Genomic DNA, 15,205 nt, shown 5'->3' on the forward strand with positions numbered 1-15,205 from the left:
TGCGCCGGCAGCATCAGGAAGGCAGCCGCTGTGCTCTGGGTGGAATCACACTATAAACAGTTCCAGATGTGGCGTCTCGCTCGGGGTCCAAAAGGACTGTGACTCAGTTACTTGGCCTGGCCAGCTGACGAGAAGCTTCCTGCCTCAGGACACAGCAGGGTGGGGGCAGCGAAGGCCTTTCCACAAACTTCCAGTCAGGGAACTCCTGCCCTGTTCTCTTCTAAAGCCCCCCAAACTGCCTGGGACAACGGGTGCACCCTGTCTTCACCACACTCTGTCCCTTGGGCTCTGAGTCTGGAGCCTGAAGGGTGTGTGTGTGTGTGTGTGTGTGTGTGTGATTTCCTGGGCACTGGGCCCCTCTCCCTGCCTCACTGCAGCTTGGCCTGGAGAAGCGCTGTGTCTGCTTCCTCCCTGCCCAGAGCCTGGTCGGCTGACCCTGGAGCATGAGGGACACAGACAAAAGAAAACCTGGTGTCTTGTAAGCACTGGCTCTGGGTTGGCACATGATCAGTACTTTCTCACAAAGTATCAACCCTCACCTCACACAGGAGGGCAAGGCTCCTGTCTGCCTTTGATAGACAGCGGGGAAGTGGCTTGCCCAGGGGCACATGGTCAGGGAGGGGCAGAGGTCTGAGTTCCCAGTGCCCAAGGACAGCCCATGCTTGGCACCAAGCTGGCCACTAGCTCCTGCCTCCCTGTCTGTGGTCTTGAAACCCTGAGGGAGCCCCTGACCCCTTCCCCTCCGTCACGGGTTGCTCTTGAATTTGGAAGCAGCAGCCATGTTGGGCTTTGTTCTGGGGCCTTCTGGCAGACAGGGACAAGACAGGTGGAAAGAAGTGAACTGCTGGGTGAGGAGACAGGTCTCCAGAGTCGCCAGGAGGTGAAAGGCCGGGAGAATGGTGACGAGAGCATGGTCTGGGGCACACGTCCCTATGTGGCCCATGCTGCCTGCTGTGTGGCCCTGAGCCTAAAGCTTCCCTGGCAGGGATGGTGGAAGGTTTCATGAGCTGATGGAGGAGCAGCACTTCACATTGGCTCTTGAGATTTGCCATGGGTCATGTGGGCATGGGAGCTGGGGAACCCTGACACCATGCTCTGGTTTCCTGGTGTGAAAACCCAGTTAAAGTGTGCAAGCGCATGCGCACACATGGCATGGCTACTGTGAAAACTAACAATGGTGCGCTGGCCCTGTAGGTGCTTTGCCGACAGTGGTGGAGAGCATTGGGCTCCAGGGCTGCTTCCCCAGCGGCACTTCCTCAGTGGGGCTGCCCTTACGAAGCCAGTGACACTTCTGTGGCTTTGGAGCTCAGGCATCCGTCAGTTCAGTGGGCCTGCTTTCCAGCTCCTGGATCACCTGAAATCCCAGCCCTGCCCCTGATCCCCTGCCTGCCCTTCTCAGTGCCTCTGCCTCCCTCCCCTCTGTAAATGGGAGCATAGTCGGAACTCACTTCCAGACTCATGATGAGGCTGTAGCTGATTTAGTTCATTCCCTCAGCCTGGAGGGGAGAAGTGGATTCTGGGTGGAGTCAGAGCTGGCCAGCTTTGAGCATCCACTGTGTCAGCAGGGACCAAATAGACAGGAGTCCCTGCCCTCCAGGAACCGAGGAGTCTGTCCGGTGACAGACGGCAGCCCGAATCAATAGCAAGATACACAGTTGTGTTGTGAGGGGAGGCATCAAGGGGAAGGTAGTTGGGATCTGCGGGAGGTTGGGGTGGGCTTAGGGCGGGTGTTGCCAAGGTCTCCTCTGCACAAAGACCCGAAGGGGGCAAGGAGGGAGCCACGGACGTGGAGTGTTCCTGGCAGAGGTCCCAGAGGTACAAAGGTCCTGGGTGGGCGCTTGCCCAGGATGTTCAGGGAGTGTCAAGAGGCCAGCATGGCCGGGGCAGGTGAACGGGAGGCAGCAGTAGTGGGTGAGTTAATCTGAGTAACGTGCTAAAATGAGAAGCATCAGGTGTTGGCAGTGGTCCGTGCAGTAGAGCCCAGCTCCGGGCATCCTCGGGTCTTCAGTTAAACAGCATAGGCTGACCCCTGCCCTTCCACCCTCAGGAGAAAGAGAAGAAATACATGCTGCCTTTGGACAACCTCAAAATCCGTGATGTAGAGAAGGGCTTCATGTCCAACAAGCATGTCTTTGCCATCTTCAACACGGAGCAGAGGTGAGTCCCATGGGGCCCTAGGATGGAGACTCGTTCAGTCAGTCATTCAGCAGCATCCACTGAGCACTTGGTGAGTATAGTCCCTACCCTGGCATATCACATTCTAGAAAGAGAGTCCATTGAAAAAAATGCCATGGGTGGTCAGGGAGGACCCTCTGGGCAGAGACAGATGAAATGACGCCAGGCGCCTTGGAGGTTCTAAACAGGAATAGGACCTGACTCAGGTGCTCACAGCGCCCTCTCGTGGCCATGGGAGACAGACATGGGGGTGTGGCGGGAGCCCAGGGCACCTGGACCAAGAGACTGTGCTGATCCAGGTGGGAGATGGTGGGGCTGGACCTGGGTGGCGCTTAGGGACTTAGAGGGGGAGTTGGCCAAACTTCTGGTGGATATGGAGAGAACGGCATTGCTGGTGACCCTGAGCTCCTGCAGGGAGGGAGCTGCCAGCAACCATGATGGGGAAGGTGGAGGCAGGGTAAGCTGGGAGACAGGAGCCATGAAGAGGGAGAGAGGCCTGTGGGGTTGGGGAGGTAGCTGGGTAGATATGAGTGTGGCATTTAGGAACAAGTCCCAGGAAGGGATGTGAATTGGGGAATTGTGGTCGCAGGGTGGTATTTAAAGTCAGACCAAATGGGATCCCGAGTGCGTGCAGATGGGAAGGGACCAGGACGCCCTCAGTAAACCTTCCCATAGTGTATTGGGAGACTTGAGCACAAGTAAAAGCACTTTTCTCAACTCAGGAAGGGAGGGCCCCTCTCTAAGACACACACACCCTCATCCAGGAACCAGGGACCACCTGAGCCAGCTGGCAGGTGATTGGCATCCCAGCTGGCCCCAGGGCCACCACCACATTGCTTGTCTGCACCACCAATTCCAGCTGAGCCCCTGTTTTGTGTAAGAAAAACGCTATCCTTTTTTCTGGACTGCCCTCAAGACCTACTTTGGCCATCAGCTGGCTCCAAAAACCTTTATAGCTCTGTGAGGCTCACCTACCTCTCCTGCCCAAGAATCCCTAGGGCGTACTGGCAGAACCTGGGCTCTGCAGGGGGACAGACCTGTTGGGGAGCTTTTCCTGACTGAGTGACACTGGGCAACTGTCCCATCACCCTGGCCCTGTGTTCCCCTGTGAAAATATTACCTGATAGATTGTTTAGGAGTTTAGAAAAGCCAGAATAATAGTAACAGAAACAAGATAGAGGTTTCCTTTTTTTATATAAATCAAATTAAGACTTTACCATCCAGGGCAAGTGGGGCAGCTCCACAGGTATGTGGGCCCAGGTCCTCCTTATCCCTCAGCCTTGCTGCTCATTGTCCAAGGTGGCTGCCCAAGCTGCAGCCAGCCCGATGACGACGCGGGCATCGGAGAAGAGTCGGAGGAGCAATAACAGCGTGCCCCTCCCTTCACCACTCCTTCCATAAGTCTCTCCAGGCCCCCACTCACTCACCACCAGTTGGCCGAGCTCCATCGCGGGACAGTGCCCCACCTCAAACCCCAATCTCTCGCAGAGACTTTGAGCAGCTTGGCCGTCTCAGCCATGCCTGCCGGTGGGACAGGATCGGGTACAGAAACTGCTACCATCCTGGGGTCTGGTCGTGAGTGTCTGGGTCACGTGTGAATCCCAGTCACTCAGACCCTCGAGCTCATTACACCCAACCCGGGCCCACGGTCAGGTCAGGCATGTGCCTCCCTCTCCCGTCACAGGAATGTCTATAAGGACCTGCGGCAGATCGAGCTGGCCTGTGAGTCGCAGGAGGAAGTGGACAGCTGGAAGGCCTCCTTCCTCCGGGCTGGTGTCTACCCTGAGAAGGACCAGGTGAGTCCCTACCCTGCCTGGCCAGCACCCTCTGGCTGCGCTGACCCCGCCTGGGAGAGGAAGGGGCTAGGATCTCAATAGGGTGAGTCATCTCCAGGCTGTATTTACCACAACTTTCTGAAGGCACGTAGCCCACACCCTGAGCACACAAAACAGAGAAGTGGAGAGGATTTTGTCCTCAGGGCCCAGAAGGTTCTCCAACTGAAGCCAAGGACAGGGATGAGTAAGGACTAGGACCCCATCTGCTATGTTTTCTCTTCTCCTTGAAGTAGAGAGAACATGGCTATCCACATCCCCTAATTAACAGGTTCTTTTTTTTTTTTATTGTTGTTCTTAACATTTGTTTCAGTCTCCAAGTAAGAAGATCTAACCCGCTTTGGGCCATGGTCACCTCAGGTCAGGGCAGCTCAGTCCAGGGGCAGGCAGGGCCACATGCCAACATGGATTTCAGGAGCCAGCCCTGGAGGGTTGGTTGGTTGTGGGGGGGACAGGGCAAGCAATTTTCAGAGAAGCGGGGGCTCCCTATGCTCTCCTTAGACCTCAGTCACCCTTCACCACCTCTCTCCCACCTTGCAGGCAGAAAACGAGGAAGGTGGAGTACAGGAGAACACCTTCTCCATGGACCCGCAGCTAGAGCGCCAGGTGGAGACCATTCGCAACCTGGTAGACTCCTACGTGGCCATCATCAACAAGTCCATCCGCGACCTCATGCCAAAGACCATCATGCACCTCATGATCAACAACGTAAGTATCTGGCCCTGCAGGGCCTCAGTCACAGAGACGGGTCAGTGGTGGCCACAGCCAGATTTGGCCTAAACACTATAAAATAAAAAAATTAGTTACTACCTTTTAAATATCAAAATCAGGATTCCCAGCTTCTTCTGGGAAATTGGAAGGTACAGGCCACACAGGGTTCATTACTTTTGTCAGGTAACTTAAGTTAACACGACATGTGTGCACTTCCTCTAAATTAATCTTTTTAGTCTTACAATAACCATAGGAGAGGGACTGCTGTCATCCCCATTTTATAGACAGGAAAATGGAGGCCCAGAGAAGTCAAGAAACCTGCCCCAACATTCAGAAAAGTGGAAGTTGGGATTCTAAAGTCAGACTGAGCCTATCCTCAACTTTAGCCTTGTGTTGGCAGCCTTGGCCTCCTGATGGCCTGCAGCCCAGGCCGCCTTTACTTTCAGCATTACCTGCCTGACCTGGGCTCACAAGCCATTCATTTAGGCTTGTTTTTGATAAAATGCAGCTGTACTAATGTCTCCCATGTCAGGCCTTTGACTTTGCAGCAGGTACTCCGAAAGCTATATAATCAGGTTTGATTTGTGTTGTGACCATAAAAACTGAAAGTATGACAGGATCTAAAGCAAAAATCCCAAATCCCTTCCCTTTTGTTCCATTCTTCACGGTCTCCTTCTCAGTGATCAGTGTGAAGTTTTGTGGGTGCCCTGGTATATTCTTCACATATTGATGAGATTTATGATATAAACTAGAGGCCCAGTGCACGGAATTTGTGCATGGGGGGGTGGGGGCGCATCCCTCAGCCCGACCTGCACCCTCTCCAATCCGGGAGCCCTCAGGGGATGTCCTACTGATGGCTTAGGCCTACTGCCCCCTGACTGGAAGTTCAGGGGGTTCTCTGCTGTCTGTGGGGCTTGCTTGGCCGCTCCCGGGTCGCCGCAGGTGACAGCCAAGTGGGCCCTGCTGTCCGCAGTGTGCGGGGTCTGCTTGGCTGCACCCAGGTCACCACCAGCGACAGCCAAGCGAGCCCTACCGTGCGTGGTCTGTGGGGCCTGCTTAACTGCTCCCAGGTCGCTGCTGGCGATGGCCAAGTGGGCCCTGCTCTCAGCGGCCGCCCCCAGAACTGGAGGACTCCAGCGGGGCTGAGAGGACTGGACGCTGCCATCTTGTGGCTATGGGCACCACCATCTTTGTGTGGGAGTGACAGTTAATTTGCATATTACTCTTTTATTAGATAGGATGGTTCTGCAGCCTGAAATTTAAAATGCATATATGGGCCAAAACCGGTTTGGCTCAGAGGATAGAGCGTCAGCCTGCTATATGGGCCCTAGCCGGTTTGGCTCAGTGGATAGGGTGTTGGCCTGTGGACCAAAGAGTCCCAGGTTCAGTTCCGGTCAAGGGCACATGTCCAACCAGCGTGGCTCAGTGGTTGAACATCTAACCTATGAATCAGAAAGTCACATTCAATACTCTGGTTTAGGGCTCAATCTGTCTCTCTCCCCCTTCCTTCCTCTCTGAAATCAATAAAAATATCTTTTTAAAATCTTTATTGTTGAAAGTATTATATATGTTCCCTTTTTTGCCCCCATTGTCGCCTTCTAGCCCGCCCCCACCTTCACCATCCTTTTGTCTGTGTCTGCCCTCCTGCCAGTCTCAACGTGCTTTCTTCTTCTCTAGTTGTAGGACTTCCATTCAGCCAGTTCTGAATGATGGTTGTTCTGCATTTTAGTTGTAATTTGGATGTGGTTGTGGGAGGCTGCTAGTACTGGCCGGCGTTTACCTACGCTGCCATCTTGGTTCTCTCCTTCTTGGTTCCCTTTGAACCTCTCACCTGTGTTTTAAACATCATACATGTTCTACAATAAATTAAAGACAAAGAGCCCTAGCCGGTTTGGCTCAGTGGAAAGAGCATTGGCCTGTGGACCCAAGGGTCCCAGGTTCAATTCTGGTCAAGGGCACACGCCTGGGTTGCGGGCTTGGTCCAACATGCAGGAGGCAATCAATGATTCCCTCTCATCATTGATGTTTCTATCTCTCTCTTCCTCTCCCTAAAATCAATAAAAATATTTAAAATAAAATTAAAGACAAAGAAAGCCCTTTCTATTGTGGTGAATGCTTTTCCAGCCAGTCTCAATGGTCAACTGAGGGCATGGTCGGTTGGTGGGAAGCTCTGACCGCTCTGATCCTTGTCCCCAGACGAAGGCCTTCATCCACCACGAGCTGCTGGCCTACCTGTACTCATCGGCAGACCAGACCAGCCTCATGGAGGAGTCAGCTGAGCAGGCCCAGCGGCGAGACGACATGCTGCGCATGTACCACGCACTGAAGGAAGCGCTCAACATAATAGGGGACATCAGCACCAGCACCGTGTCCACACCTGTGCCTCCACCCGTTGATGACACCTGGCTCCAGAGCACCAGCAACCACAGGTCTGTCAGGCCTGGTTACCCGCTTGCTGCAGAGGCTGCTGCCTGCAGGTTCCTAGCTCCTCTCCGGGCCCACGAGTGGGCAGGGTAAAGGGGCCCAATCCGGATGGCATAGCGCCCGGGGCTAGTCACAGTGGGAACTGCTAGCCCACCTCAGCCTGAGGAGACTGGGAGAAGGGTTAAAGGCCAGACTGTCTCTTGATGCCTTCCATTGCTTCAGCCTAAATGGAAGCCAGAGAGGGGAAGAGGCCCGCGTGACACTGGCCACGGTGGTCAGCCTCCTCAGGCACAGAGCACAGCTAAGAATGGTGGGTGGAGCAGGATCTGGAGGGGCAGGAAGGGCATAACCAGCAAGTCTCCTCCCCTCTGACCACCCCTGAGCTGTGGATGTAAATGAGACTCTGGTGTGGGTGGGTAATTCAGAGCATCAGGCAGGGAAATCTAGTCGGTAGAAGGTCAGGCAAGTGGCAGGAGAAGGTAGGTCAAGGAAATCTCATAGAAAGTGTCAGCTCTGCCGAGACCTCAGGGAACCAGAGTTAGTTAGGGAGAGGACACAGCATCCAGCAGGGGGAGCAGCAGGTGCTCGGGCCCTGGGATAGCTTGTGGGGCACCGGGGACAGGGACTTGTGGCCTCTGGAAGCATCTGATCATGATTTATAGGGCAGAGCTAAGCTCTGGTAGCATTTGCAACTATGGAGGGTGGATTGGAGGAAGCACCGAGGTGGAGAGGCCCGAGCAGAGCTAGTGAGAGTAAAAGTCTGTGGAACTGAGGTCAGAGGGACAAAGGAGCCCTTAGCCAAGGACAGGTAGGTCTGGGGTGGGAGGGCGGCCATTTCTAGCAGGTTTGGGGGTGAGCAGAGGATCCCAGTGGACCTGCACGGCCCCTTGTCTAGGACCAGGCGTTCACTCATATCTCCCTGAGTCGTAGCTTGTCCCAGCCCATTACAGAGGCCATTGGGGTCAGCAGCCCCAGCCCACCTCTGGCTTCTGTGGCTAATGGGCATGGCTGGTGTTCCTGCCCACTATTTCCAGCTCACACCCTCTTTCTTCCGCAGCCCCATTCCGCAGCGGCGACCTGTATCCAGTGTGCATCCCCCAGGAAGGCCCCCAGCAGTGAGGGGCCCCACTCCAGGGCCTCCCCTGATGCCTGTGCCGGTGGGGCCAGCAGCCTCCTTCTCAGCGCCTCCCATCCCATCCCGGCCCATACCCCAGAGCGTGTTTGCCAACAATGACCCCTTCATGGCCCCGCCTCAGATCCCGTCTCGGCCCGCTCGGATCCCACCCGGCATCCCCCCTGGAGTGCCCAGGTAAGGCTGGCCCCCTAGTTGCCTACCATCTAGAGCCACTGGCCTGAACCCTGCAGGGAGTAGAGGAGTCACTGGCATCTTCATTTGGTGGGGAAACTGAGGCCCAGAGCGGCCAAGTCAACTGCCCAAAGTTCCGGAGTCAGGTGACTCCAAGGCCCCCAGCCTGTCTTCTGCCACAGCTTGGGCCCCTCACACGGGGCCTCTTCCCCTGGCCTTTGCTTCTTTCCTGAGGACACACCTCAGTCACGGCATAACCCTGCCCTGCCTCTCCCCACCTGCAGGCCAAGCTCGCTCCTCCCCACTTGTCCTGGAGGAACATGAGGTCCAGGGCGGGTGGGGGACTGCCCAGGGTCACATAGCAAGTGAGTGACTGCAGGCTACCAACGCCTAGGCTTGACAGACTCATCCTGGCTGCCTTCAGAGCATCTAGCAAAGGGCAGCAACCTGGGAGCGGGTGGTGGGGCCTGGGTCCTCATTACCCTGCTTCCAGCCTCACTGCCCTCTCCCCCTCCCTGTCTTTATTCTCTTTGCAGCAGAAGACCCCCGGCTGCGCCCAGCCGGCCCACCATTATCCGCCCGTCCGAGCCTTCCCTGCTCGACTAGGCTGCAGGGGCATTTTCTTGAGGGCTCCCTGTGCACCCTCAGTGCAGGAGCGTTGTTCATCTGGGCCCCTCCGCCGCCCCTGGCCCTCTCATCCCCATGCCGGGCCCAGGCTCCCCGAGTCTTTGCTAACCCTGGCCTGGCCGGGGGCGGGCCTGGCCCCTACCCCCAGCTGGACATAGCACTGAGGGGCCCTGGATCCTCAGGATGGGGGGAACTTGGGTGTTGCACTTTGGGGGATGAGGCCTGAGGTAGCAGAGGAGGAAACTGGACCCTGAGCACCATCTTGAACAAGGGATCCCGGCTGGTGTAACAGGGACTCACCCAGGGGCTTCTCAGGCCTGGAAAGCCCGAGCAGACCAGGCCTTCTGGAACCGGGGCACCAGAGGCGTCTGTACGCTTAGTCCTTGCTGGGGTGCGAGGAGTGTGTCCCCATCTCAGCAGTGGGAGCTCCTGGCGGCAAGACAGGAGCCGGTCCAGTGCTGCCCGCCCTGCCCACGTCGTACATATTCCTTTTTGGCCGTATTAACTGCACGGCCCAGCCTTGGCTGCCAGAGGTGCCTTTGCCAGGTCTGGAACCCTCAGCTCCGCTGGCCACGCTCTCTCTTCCCCTCCCTCCACCCCTCCTCCTCCTCCCAGGTCCCCAGAGTGGCCTGGGTTGAGGGCTGAGTGGGCTGGGAGGCTTTGGGAGCCCCTCGGCTCCTACCCTGGCCTCCTACATGGGGCGGGCCCCAGGTGGCCACTCTCTGAGCAGACCTCGCTCACTGTTCGCTCGGGTTGACCACTGTAAGTGCCTGCACTCTGTATCCTATTAATAAACTAAAATAAAGGGAAGAAGCTTCTGGTGGCTGCTGTGTGGGCCTTTTGTGTTGGCGTTCAGGCCGAGGGTGTGGACTGCTTGCCTTCCCCCAAGAAGGCCTCCAATGAGGACCCCACCCTTTCCACCACAGCCTCCCCCACACCTTACTCATGGGGGGGCTGCTCTTGTGGGAAGGACTCATTCCAGAGGAATTCGTGCTCTAGAGGGGAGAGCTTTTACTACCCATAACATCTCAGGACTGGAGGAAACTATCCCCCCCCCACCCCCCTATAACCACACTGAGGCCTGGAGCGGGCATCCAGATCCCTGATGGGAGAAGGAATCCTGGCCCTCCACCCCAAACTGTGCTGTGGTCAGGCACTCTGCCCTGAAGTCCTGAGCACTTCCCCCAGGCCCCCTCTCCCCCTTCTTGGGGCCCCAGGCCTTCTGGCCCAGCCGGGGACACAGTTAAACATTGCTTTCTGATTTTTCTCTTATGCCCAGGCGACCACCTCCATCGGCTCCCGCCAGACCCTTCTTCTGAGCTTCGTGAGAGACCCTTCCCGCCTGCCTGGCTGCCCTCTTGGGGGCAGGTCTGTCCTGGCCGGTGTCCCTGAGCCCCAGTCACCAGGCTATGTGATTTTCTGATCATAATTTATTGGCTCCAGTCCCCAGGCCAAACCACCCTTTGTTCTGTGAGGCTCCTGTATGGGCTTCGGTCAGGCTACCCCTCAGCCCTGTCTGGGGCCCCTGCAGGGAGAGCAGGAGGGGCAGAAGGACTTGCAAGCCCCACTCCTGGAATTCTGTTACCAGACCTCACACCTACCCCCTGCTGGGCCAAGGGGCCGGCTCCTTCCTGTCAATAAAGTGACTGTCCTGGCAAGAACACTGCAAGCCGAGTCTCCTTCCCAGCTCCGGCATGAACAGTCCGTTCTCAGCAGCAGCAACAGGCCCCAGGTGGAGCGCCAAGAAGGGGAAGGAAGGCATGGGGTTCCGTGAGCAGCAAGCTTCCTCCCTCCGTGTCCTGGCTCATAGGGCCAGTTGGGGGAGGGAAGAAAAAGTTTGCTTCCTGGATCCCATTCTGCACCAGGCAGTGGTGGTGCAACTGGAAGGCTCAGGCTAAGGCACATTTAGGGGACAGGTGGGGCCAGAAAACCCCAGGGTTGCATTCAAATGCTGCAGTGCCCCCCACGCACAATTTCCAGGAAAGCAGATGCAGTCACTGAGCTACCCCTTCTGGATGGCCCAGACCTGCAAGCCAGCCAGTATTCTGGCCTGGAAGGGAAGACGCGGGCCACACCTCAGGCCCCGAACATACAGCCTCGCTTCTCAGAGGAAACTACGTCACACACACATGCACCCTGCTGCCGTGGCTTTTCCCTGTTCTTCAGGGACGGGCTACGTAGGCACCGGGCGCTTATCCTGGAAGAAGCGCTTGAGGGTGCAGACCTGCAGCACAGCCACCAGCAGCAGCACGGCCACGTTCACAGCCGACCAGAAGGTGACCCGTTCCAGGTTGCCCTCCTGCAGGTTGCGGTCACGTGCTTCCAAGGCTCGCAGCAGGGTCAGCGTCTGGATGCTGCGCTCCAGGCGTGTCCTCATGGTCTCGATAGACTCCTATGGGGCAGGGAGGGAGCAGGGTCAGGCCTCTGTCCTTTGGGGAGCAGAGACTGATAAAATGGGGAAATGGGTGAGGGTTTGTTGGTGGAGGAGAGCTGAGAGCACAGACTGACCAGGCTGCCTGCTTGAATCTAAACCCTCATCCTGCCATTCACTATGAGCAAGGTAATGAACTCCCTGGGCCTCAAGTGCCTCAGAATTGTGAGAACTGAATGCTTCCGTAAGTGTAAAGAATGTATTTTTTTTTTAAGTGAATGTATTTACTAGTGGATAACAGCACAGTTTGCTGAAGCCAGACTGCCTAGTTTCAAATATTGGCGCTGCCAGTTGCTAGCTGTGTGGCCTTAGAACAGTTACTTAGCCATCCTGTGCCTCAATAAAATTGGGGATGATTTGAGCACACTGCCTAATTCATAGGGTGGTTATGGAGATTTGATGAGTTATTTCAGTCCTTAAAATCAGGACTTACTCCTAGAAATGTGCTATGATTTTTTTAAAAATATATTTTATTGATTTTTTACAGAGAGGAAGGGAGAGAGATAGAGAGTTAGAAACATCAATGAGAGAGGAACATCGATCAGCTGCCTCCTGCACATCTCCCATTGGGGATGCGCCCGCAACCCAGGTACATGCCCTTGACCGGAATCGAACCCGGGACCCTCCAGTCCGCAAGCCGACACTCTATCCACTGAGCCAAACCGGTTTCGGCGAGAAATGTGCTATGATTTTTAACTGAGTTGCTACTGTTAATTAACTTGGGGGCATCACTGGTAGGAAAGGCTGGGCCAGGCCAAGGAGGACCCCAGCCAGAGATCTGGGAGGACTGGCCCCAGCTCAACCTGTGCACACCTTGATGTCCTCCATTTTGACATCCAGCATCTCCTCGGGCTCCACGACCTCTGCCCAGCCTTCGACCTCCTCATCATCCTGCAGGCTGTCAAAGATGAGTTCGAAGAACACCAGCTTCTCGGAGATGGTGCTGAAGGAGTTGTCGAAGCACAGCTTGTAGTCCCCAGCCTCCGTGGGCTCTACCCTGGGCAGACAGGCAGACACACAGACATGACCCTGAATGGCCGCCAGCCGGACTTTGAGAAACAGGCAGGGCGGTAACCGGAGGCCAATGGGGAGGGGCAGGGCTGTAACCGAACCCCAGCAGGCAGCAGGACTTAACTCACGTGTGCACCCCATCTGCCTTGCGGGACTCACTGACCAGCAGCACACCCTGAGGGCTCTCCAGCGTGAAATCCACATCCAGCCCAGCACCTGCGATCACCTGGGGGCAGGTAAGAGCAGGTGGAGGGCTAGGAGTAGGCCAAGAACACCTGCCAGAGGAGGCCGGGGCTGGACCACCGAGCAGACCCATACAGACCTCTAAGAGCCTACCTGAGCGATGACACCCACACCTGCAACCAGGTCCTGCCCCACCAGTCCTTCAGGCCACGCCCACTGCCTTGGCTCTGCCCCCCCTTGATACGACAGCTTTGGGATCAGCTCTTTCCTCTGGCAACGCCCCCGTGGGAAGTACTTCATCGGCCAAGTCTGGCCACGCCCCTGACTTGATCATGCCCCAAAGGAGACGACCCAGTTGAGCCTTTAGCCCAAGCCCCCCAAAATGTAGATCTCGACCTTTCTCATAGCGCATCCTAGTCACGCCCACCAACCTCTTCAATCCGCCACAACATTTTGGTCACGCCCACGGGGGCCCGGCGCTATTCTTCCCGACTGCCCGCCTCCAGGCTGTCGTCCTCCAGCCCCGCCTTCGTCCTTTACTCCCACCCCTTGGAATGTGAACTCGCCGTCCTGCCCCCTTCGTAAGATCCCGCCCCCACGCTCTTACGCACAGGCGCCCGCCCCTTTCCTCTTTAAGGCCAGCCTTGCAGTGGCTGCTTGGCCACGCCCTCTCCCCTTGGCTCCGCTCGCTCTCCGGCCCAGGTCCCTCTACCTGGTACTCGGTCTCGAGGCTTGCGTTGGCCGGCGCGGACTGGTAGAAACATTGCTTTCTCCCCGCAGGCAGCCGGAATGTGAACTCGCCGTCCTGTATCGGTGGGGGCCCGGCCCCTCTCACCCCCGCTGATGGCAGTAGGAGCCCCAGGGCCAAGGCTAAGGCCGCGCTGGCCGCCATCATCTGGATCATCCTATGGTCTCCTAATGGGTCGTGGCTCCTTTAAGGGCTAGCCCTGCCCCCTCTGCACTCAGCGGAGCTCATTGGCAGCTGCTTCTGCCCGTTATCCGAAACCAGCGGAGTTGGGAGTGTAGGACCTCCTGAGGATGTAGCTGCCCAAATGAATGCCTGGTGTGCCCGAAAACATTCAACCTTCTAGACTTTTTTTCTAAAAGACCCCCATTTTCAGTTTCAATTGCTGGTGAAGGAAAATGACAAAAATAAGTAACAATATTACGTTGTCCTCAGGCAAACATTAAGACAACTAAAGTGGTGGCGGTCGGGTCCTTCTCCAGCGGTTCTCAACCTGTGGGTCGCGACCCCTTTGGCGGTCCATCGGCCCTTTCACAGGGGTCACCTAAGGCCATCCTGCATATCAGATATTTACATTATGATTCATAATAGTAGCAATGAAAATAATTTTTTGGTTGGGTCACAACATGAGGAACTGTATTTAAAGGGCCAGAAGGTTGAGAACCACTGTGCGGTTTCCCCAGAGTCGGCCACGCGTGAAGACCGTGGGACCATCTTGTCAGGCTAGAACGGGGCCAAATAGAGGGCGGGCGTGGCCCTGCAAGGGACCCGTAGGGCTCGCCTATGAAAAGGCTCGGCTGGGGTGGGGGGCAGGGGTGTAGAGAATTGTCCGTATTAACAGGGGTGTCATATTATCTCTGGTATCTGAACAAAGCCTCAGCTTCGAAGCCCGACTCCTCATTCCTTTTGTGCCTTCGAACCGTCACTCTATCCGTTTTCTCACCTGTAAGTTGCGGGTAATGAGAACTAAGTGAGGCGCAGCCTGGTCCACAGTGAGCATGCGCTCGCTTTTCCTTGGAGAGTTCATAGACTTGGCCCAGCGGGCACCCCGAGGGTCTCAGACTTGGGGGCCAGCGGGTCAGCAGAGCGGCTCAGGCGGCCCGTTTTCGAGTCCACAGGGGAGAGGAGGCGAAGAGGGCGGGCCTGGGGCCCAGTTCAAACCACGCCCCACCTTCCCTTGAGGCAGTCACCCTGCTGGTCCTCAGTTTCCTCATCTGTAAAGTGGGACTGACACTAGGCCAACCTCATTGGGCTCAGTACTTGGTATATCATAGGTCCTCATAAATATCTGTGACAGTGTAGGTTTCTCACCCAGCCATTCAGTCTCTTCCTCAGTCTGGCTTAGAGGACTCGGAGATGACCTCCCTCTGGAAGCAGACAGATAAGCAAAGAAGTCATGGGAGAAATGGATTCTCTTGGTGATTCCATCTCAACATTAGAAAAATTGTTCAGACGGAAAATTTCACTTTTATTTACTGGTTTTAAGGAGGGAGAGAGAGAAACATTGATTTGTTGTTCCACTTATTTATGCATCATTGGCTGGTTCTTGTATGTGCCCTGACCTGACTGGGCATTGAGTCCTGTCCCGTCCCCCCTCCCCCCGCCCCCCCTTGGTATATGGGGATGATGCTCTAACCAACTGAGCTATCCAGCCAGGGCTGAAATTTCGAATATACCTATAGGACGGGGAGAGGTTGGCAGATAGTGACAATTACTCTTTAAATACAGCTGCTGGCTGTCCGCGCCTTCCTGCACTTGAA

At 56.0% G+C, this 15,205-nt stretch overlaps 2 protein-coding genes across 10 annotated transcripts in view; one reads left to right on the forward strand and one right to left on the reverse strand.

Annotated features, from left to right (window-relative positions):
* DNM2 (dynamin 2) overlaps positions 1-10,736 on the forward strand; it is an 85,957-nt gene extending 75,221 nt beyond the window's left edge. For 4 of the 8 annotated variants that reach the window (XM_006765781.2, XM_006765776.2, XM_006765780.2 and 1 more), the window contains 6 exons: positions 2,048-2,157; positions 3,860-3,971; positions 4,548-4,715; positions 6,915-7,147; positions 8,200-8,451; positions 8,985-9,898. In XM_006765781.2, the coding sequence (XP_006765844.1) occupies positions 2,048-2,157; positions 3,860-3,971; positions 4,548-4,715; positions 6,915-7,147; positions 8,200-8,451; positions 8,985-9,054 (945 nt within the window). In that variant the 3' untranslated portion in view covers positions 9,055-9,898. Of the gene's footprint in view, positions 1-2,047; positions 2,158-3,859; positions 3,972-4,547; positions 4,716-6,914; positions 7,148-8,199; positions 8,452-8,984; positions 9,899-10,354 lie in introns of those variants that run through there. The other 4 variants (XM_006765779.2, XM_006765782.2, XM_006765778.2 and 1 more) reach the window with 2 other exon arrangements.
* TMED1 (transmembrane p24 trafficking protein 1) lies at positions 10,491-13,789 on the reverse strand. 2 transcript variants are annotated; one of them, XM_006765774.2, is made up of 4 exons: positions 13,413-13,789; positions 12,646-12,743; positions 12,320-12,503; positions 10,491-11,467 (listed from the first exon to the last, which is right to left on the reverse strand). In XM_006765774.2, the coding sequence occupies exons 1-4, from the start codon at positions 13,602-13,604 to the stop codon at positions 11,249-11,251; spliced, it is 693 nt and encodes a 230-aa protein (XP_006765837.1). In that variant the 5' UTR covers positions 13,605-13,789; the 3' UTR covers positions 10,491-11,248. The 2 variants fall into 2 exon arrangements, with proteins under 2 accessions (XP_006765837.1, XP_006765838.1); XM_006765775.2 differs by lacking the exon at positions 13,413-13,789 and adding an exon at positions 12,854-13,121.
* Positions 13,790-15,205: the final 1,416 nt, after the last annotated feature.

Source organism: Myotis davidii, unplaced genomic scaffold (genome assembly GCF_000327345.1).
Source record: "Myotis davidii unplaced genomic scaffold, ASM32734v1 scaffold1439, whole genome shotgun sequence".
In the NCBI taxonomy this organism is placed as follows: domain Eukaryota; kingdom Metazoa; phylum Chordata; class Mammalia; order Chiroptera; family Vespertilionidae; genus Myotis; species Myotis davidii.

Bases quoted from the DNA above. Each gene is read 5' to 3' on its own strand.
- TMED1 (XM_006765774.2), bottom strand. From the start codon at position 13,604: ATGATCCAGATGATGGCGGCCAGCGCGGCCTTAGCCTTGGCCCTGGGG. The intron at 12,744-13,412 runs GTAGAGGGACCT...ACCTGCCCCCAG, and splicing joins GCCTCGAGACCGAGTACCAG to GTGATCGCAGGTGCTGGGCT. The intron at 12,504-12,645 runs GTGAGTTAAGTC...CTGTCTGCCCAG, and splicing joins AAGGCAGATGGGGTGCACAC to GGTAGAGCCCACGGAGGCTG.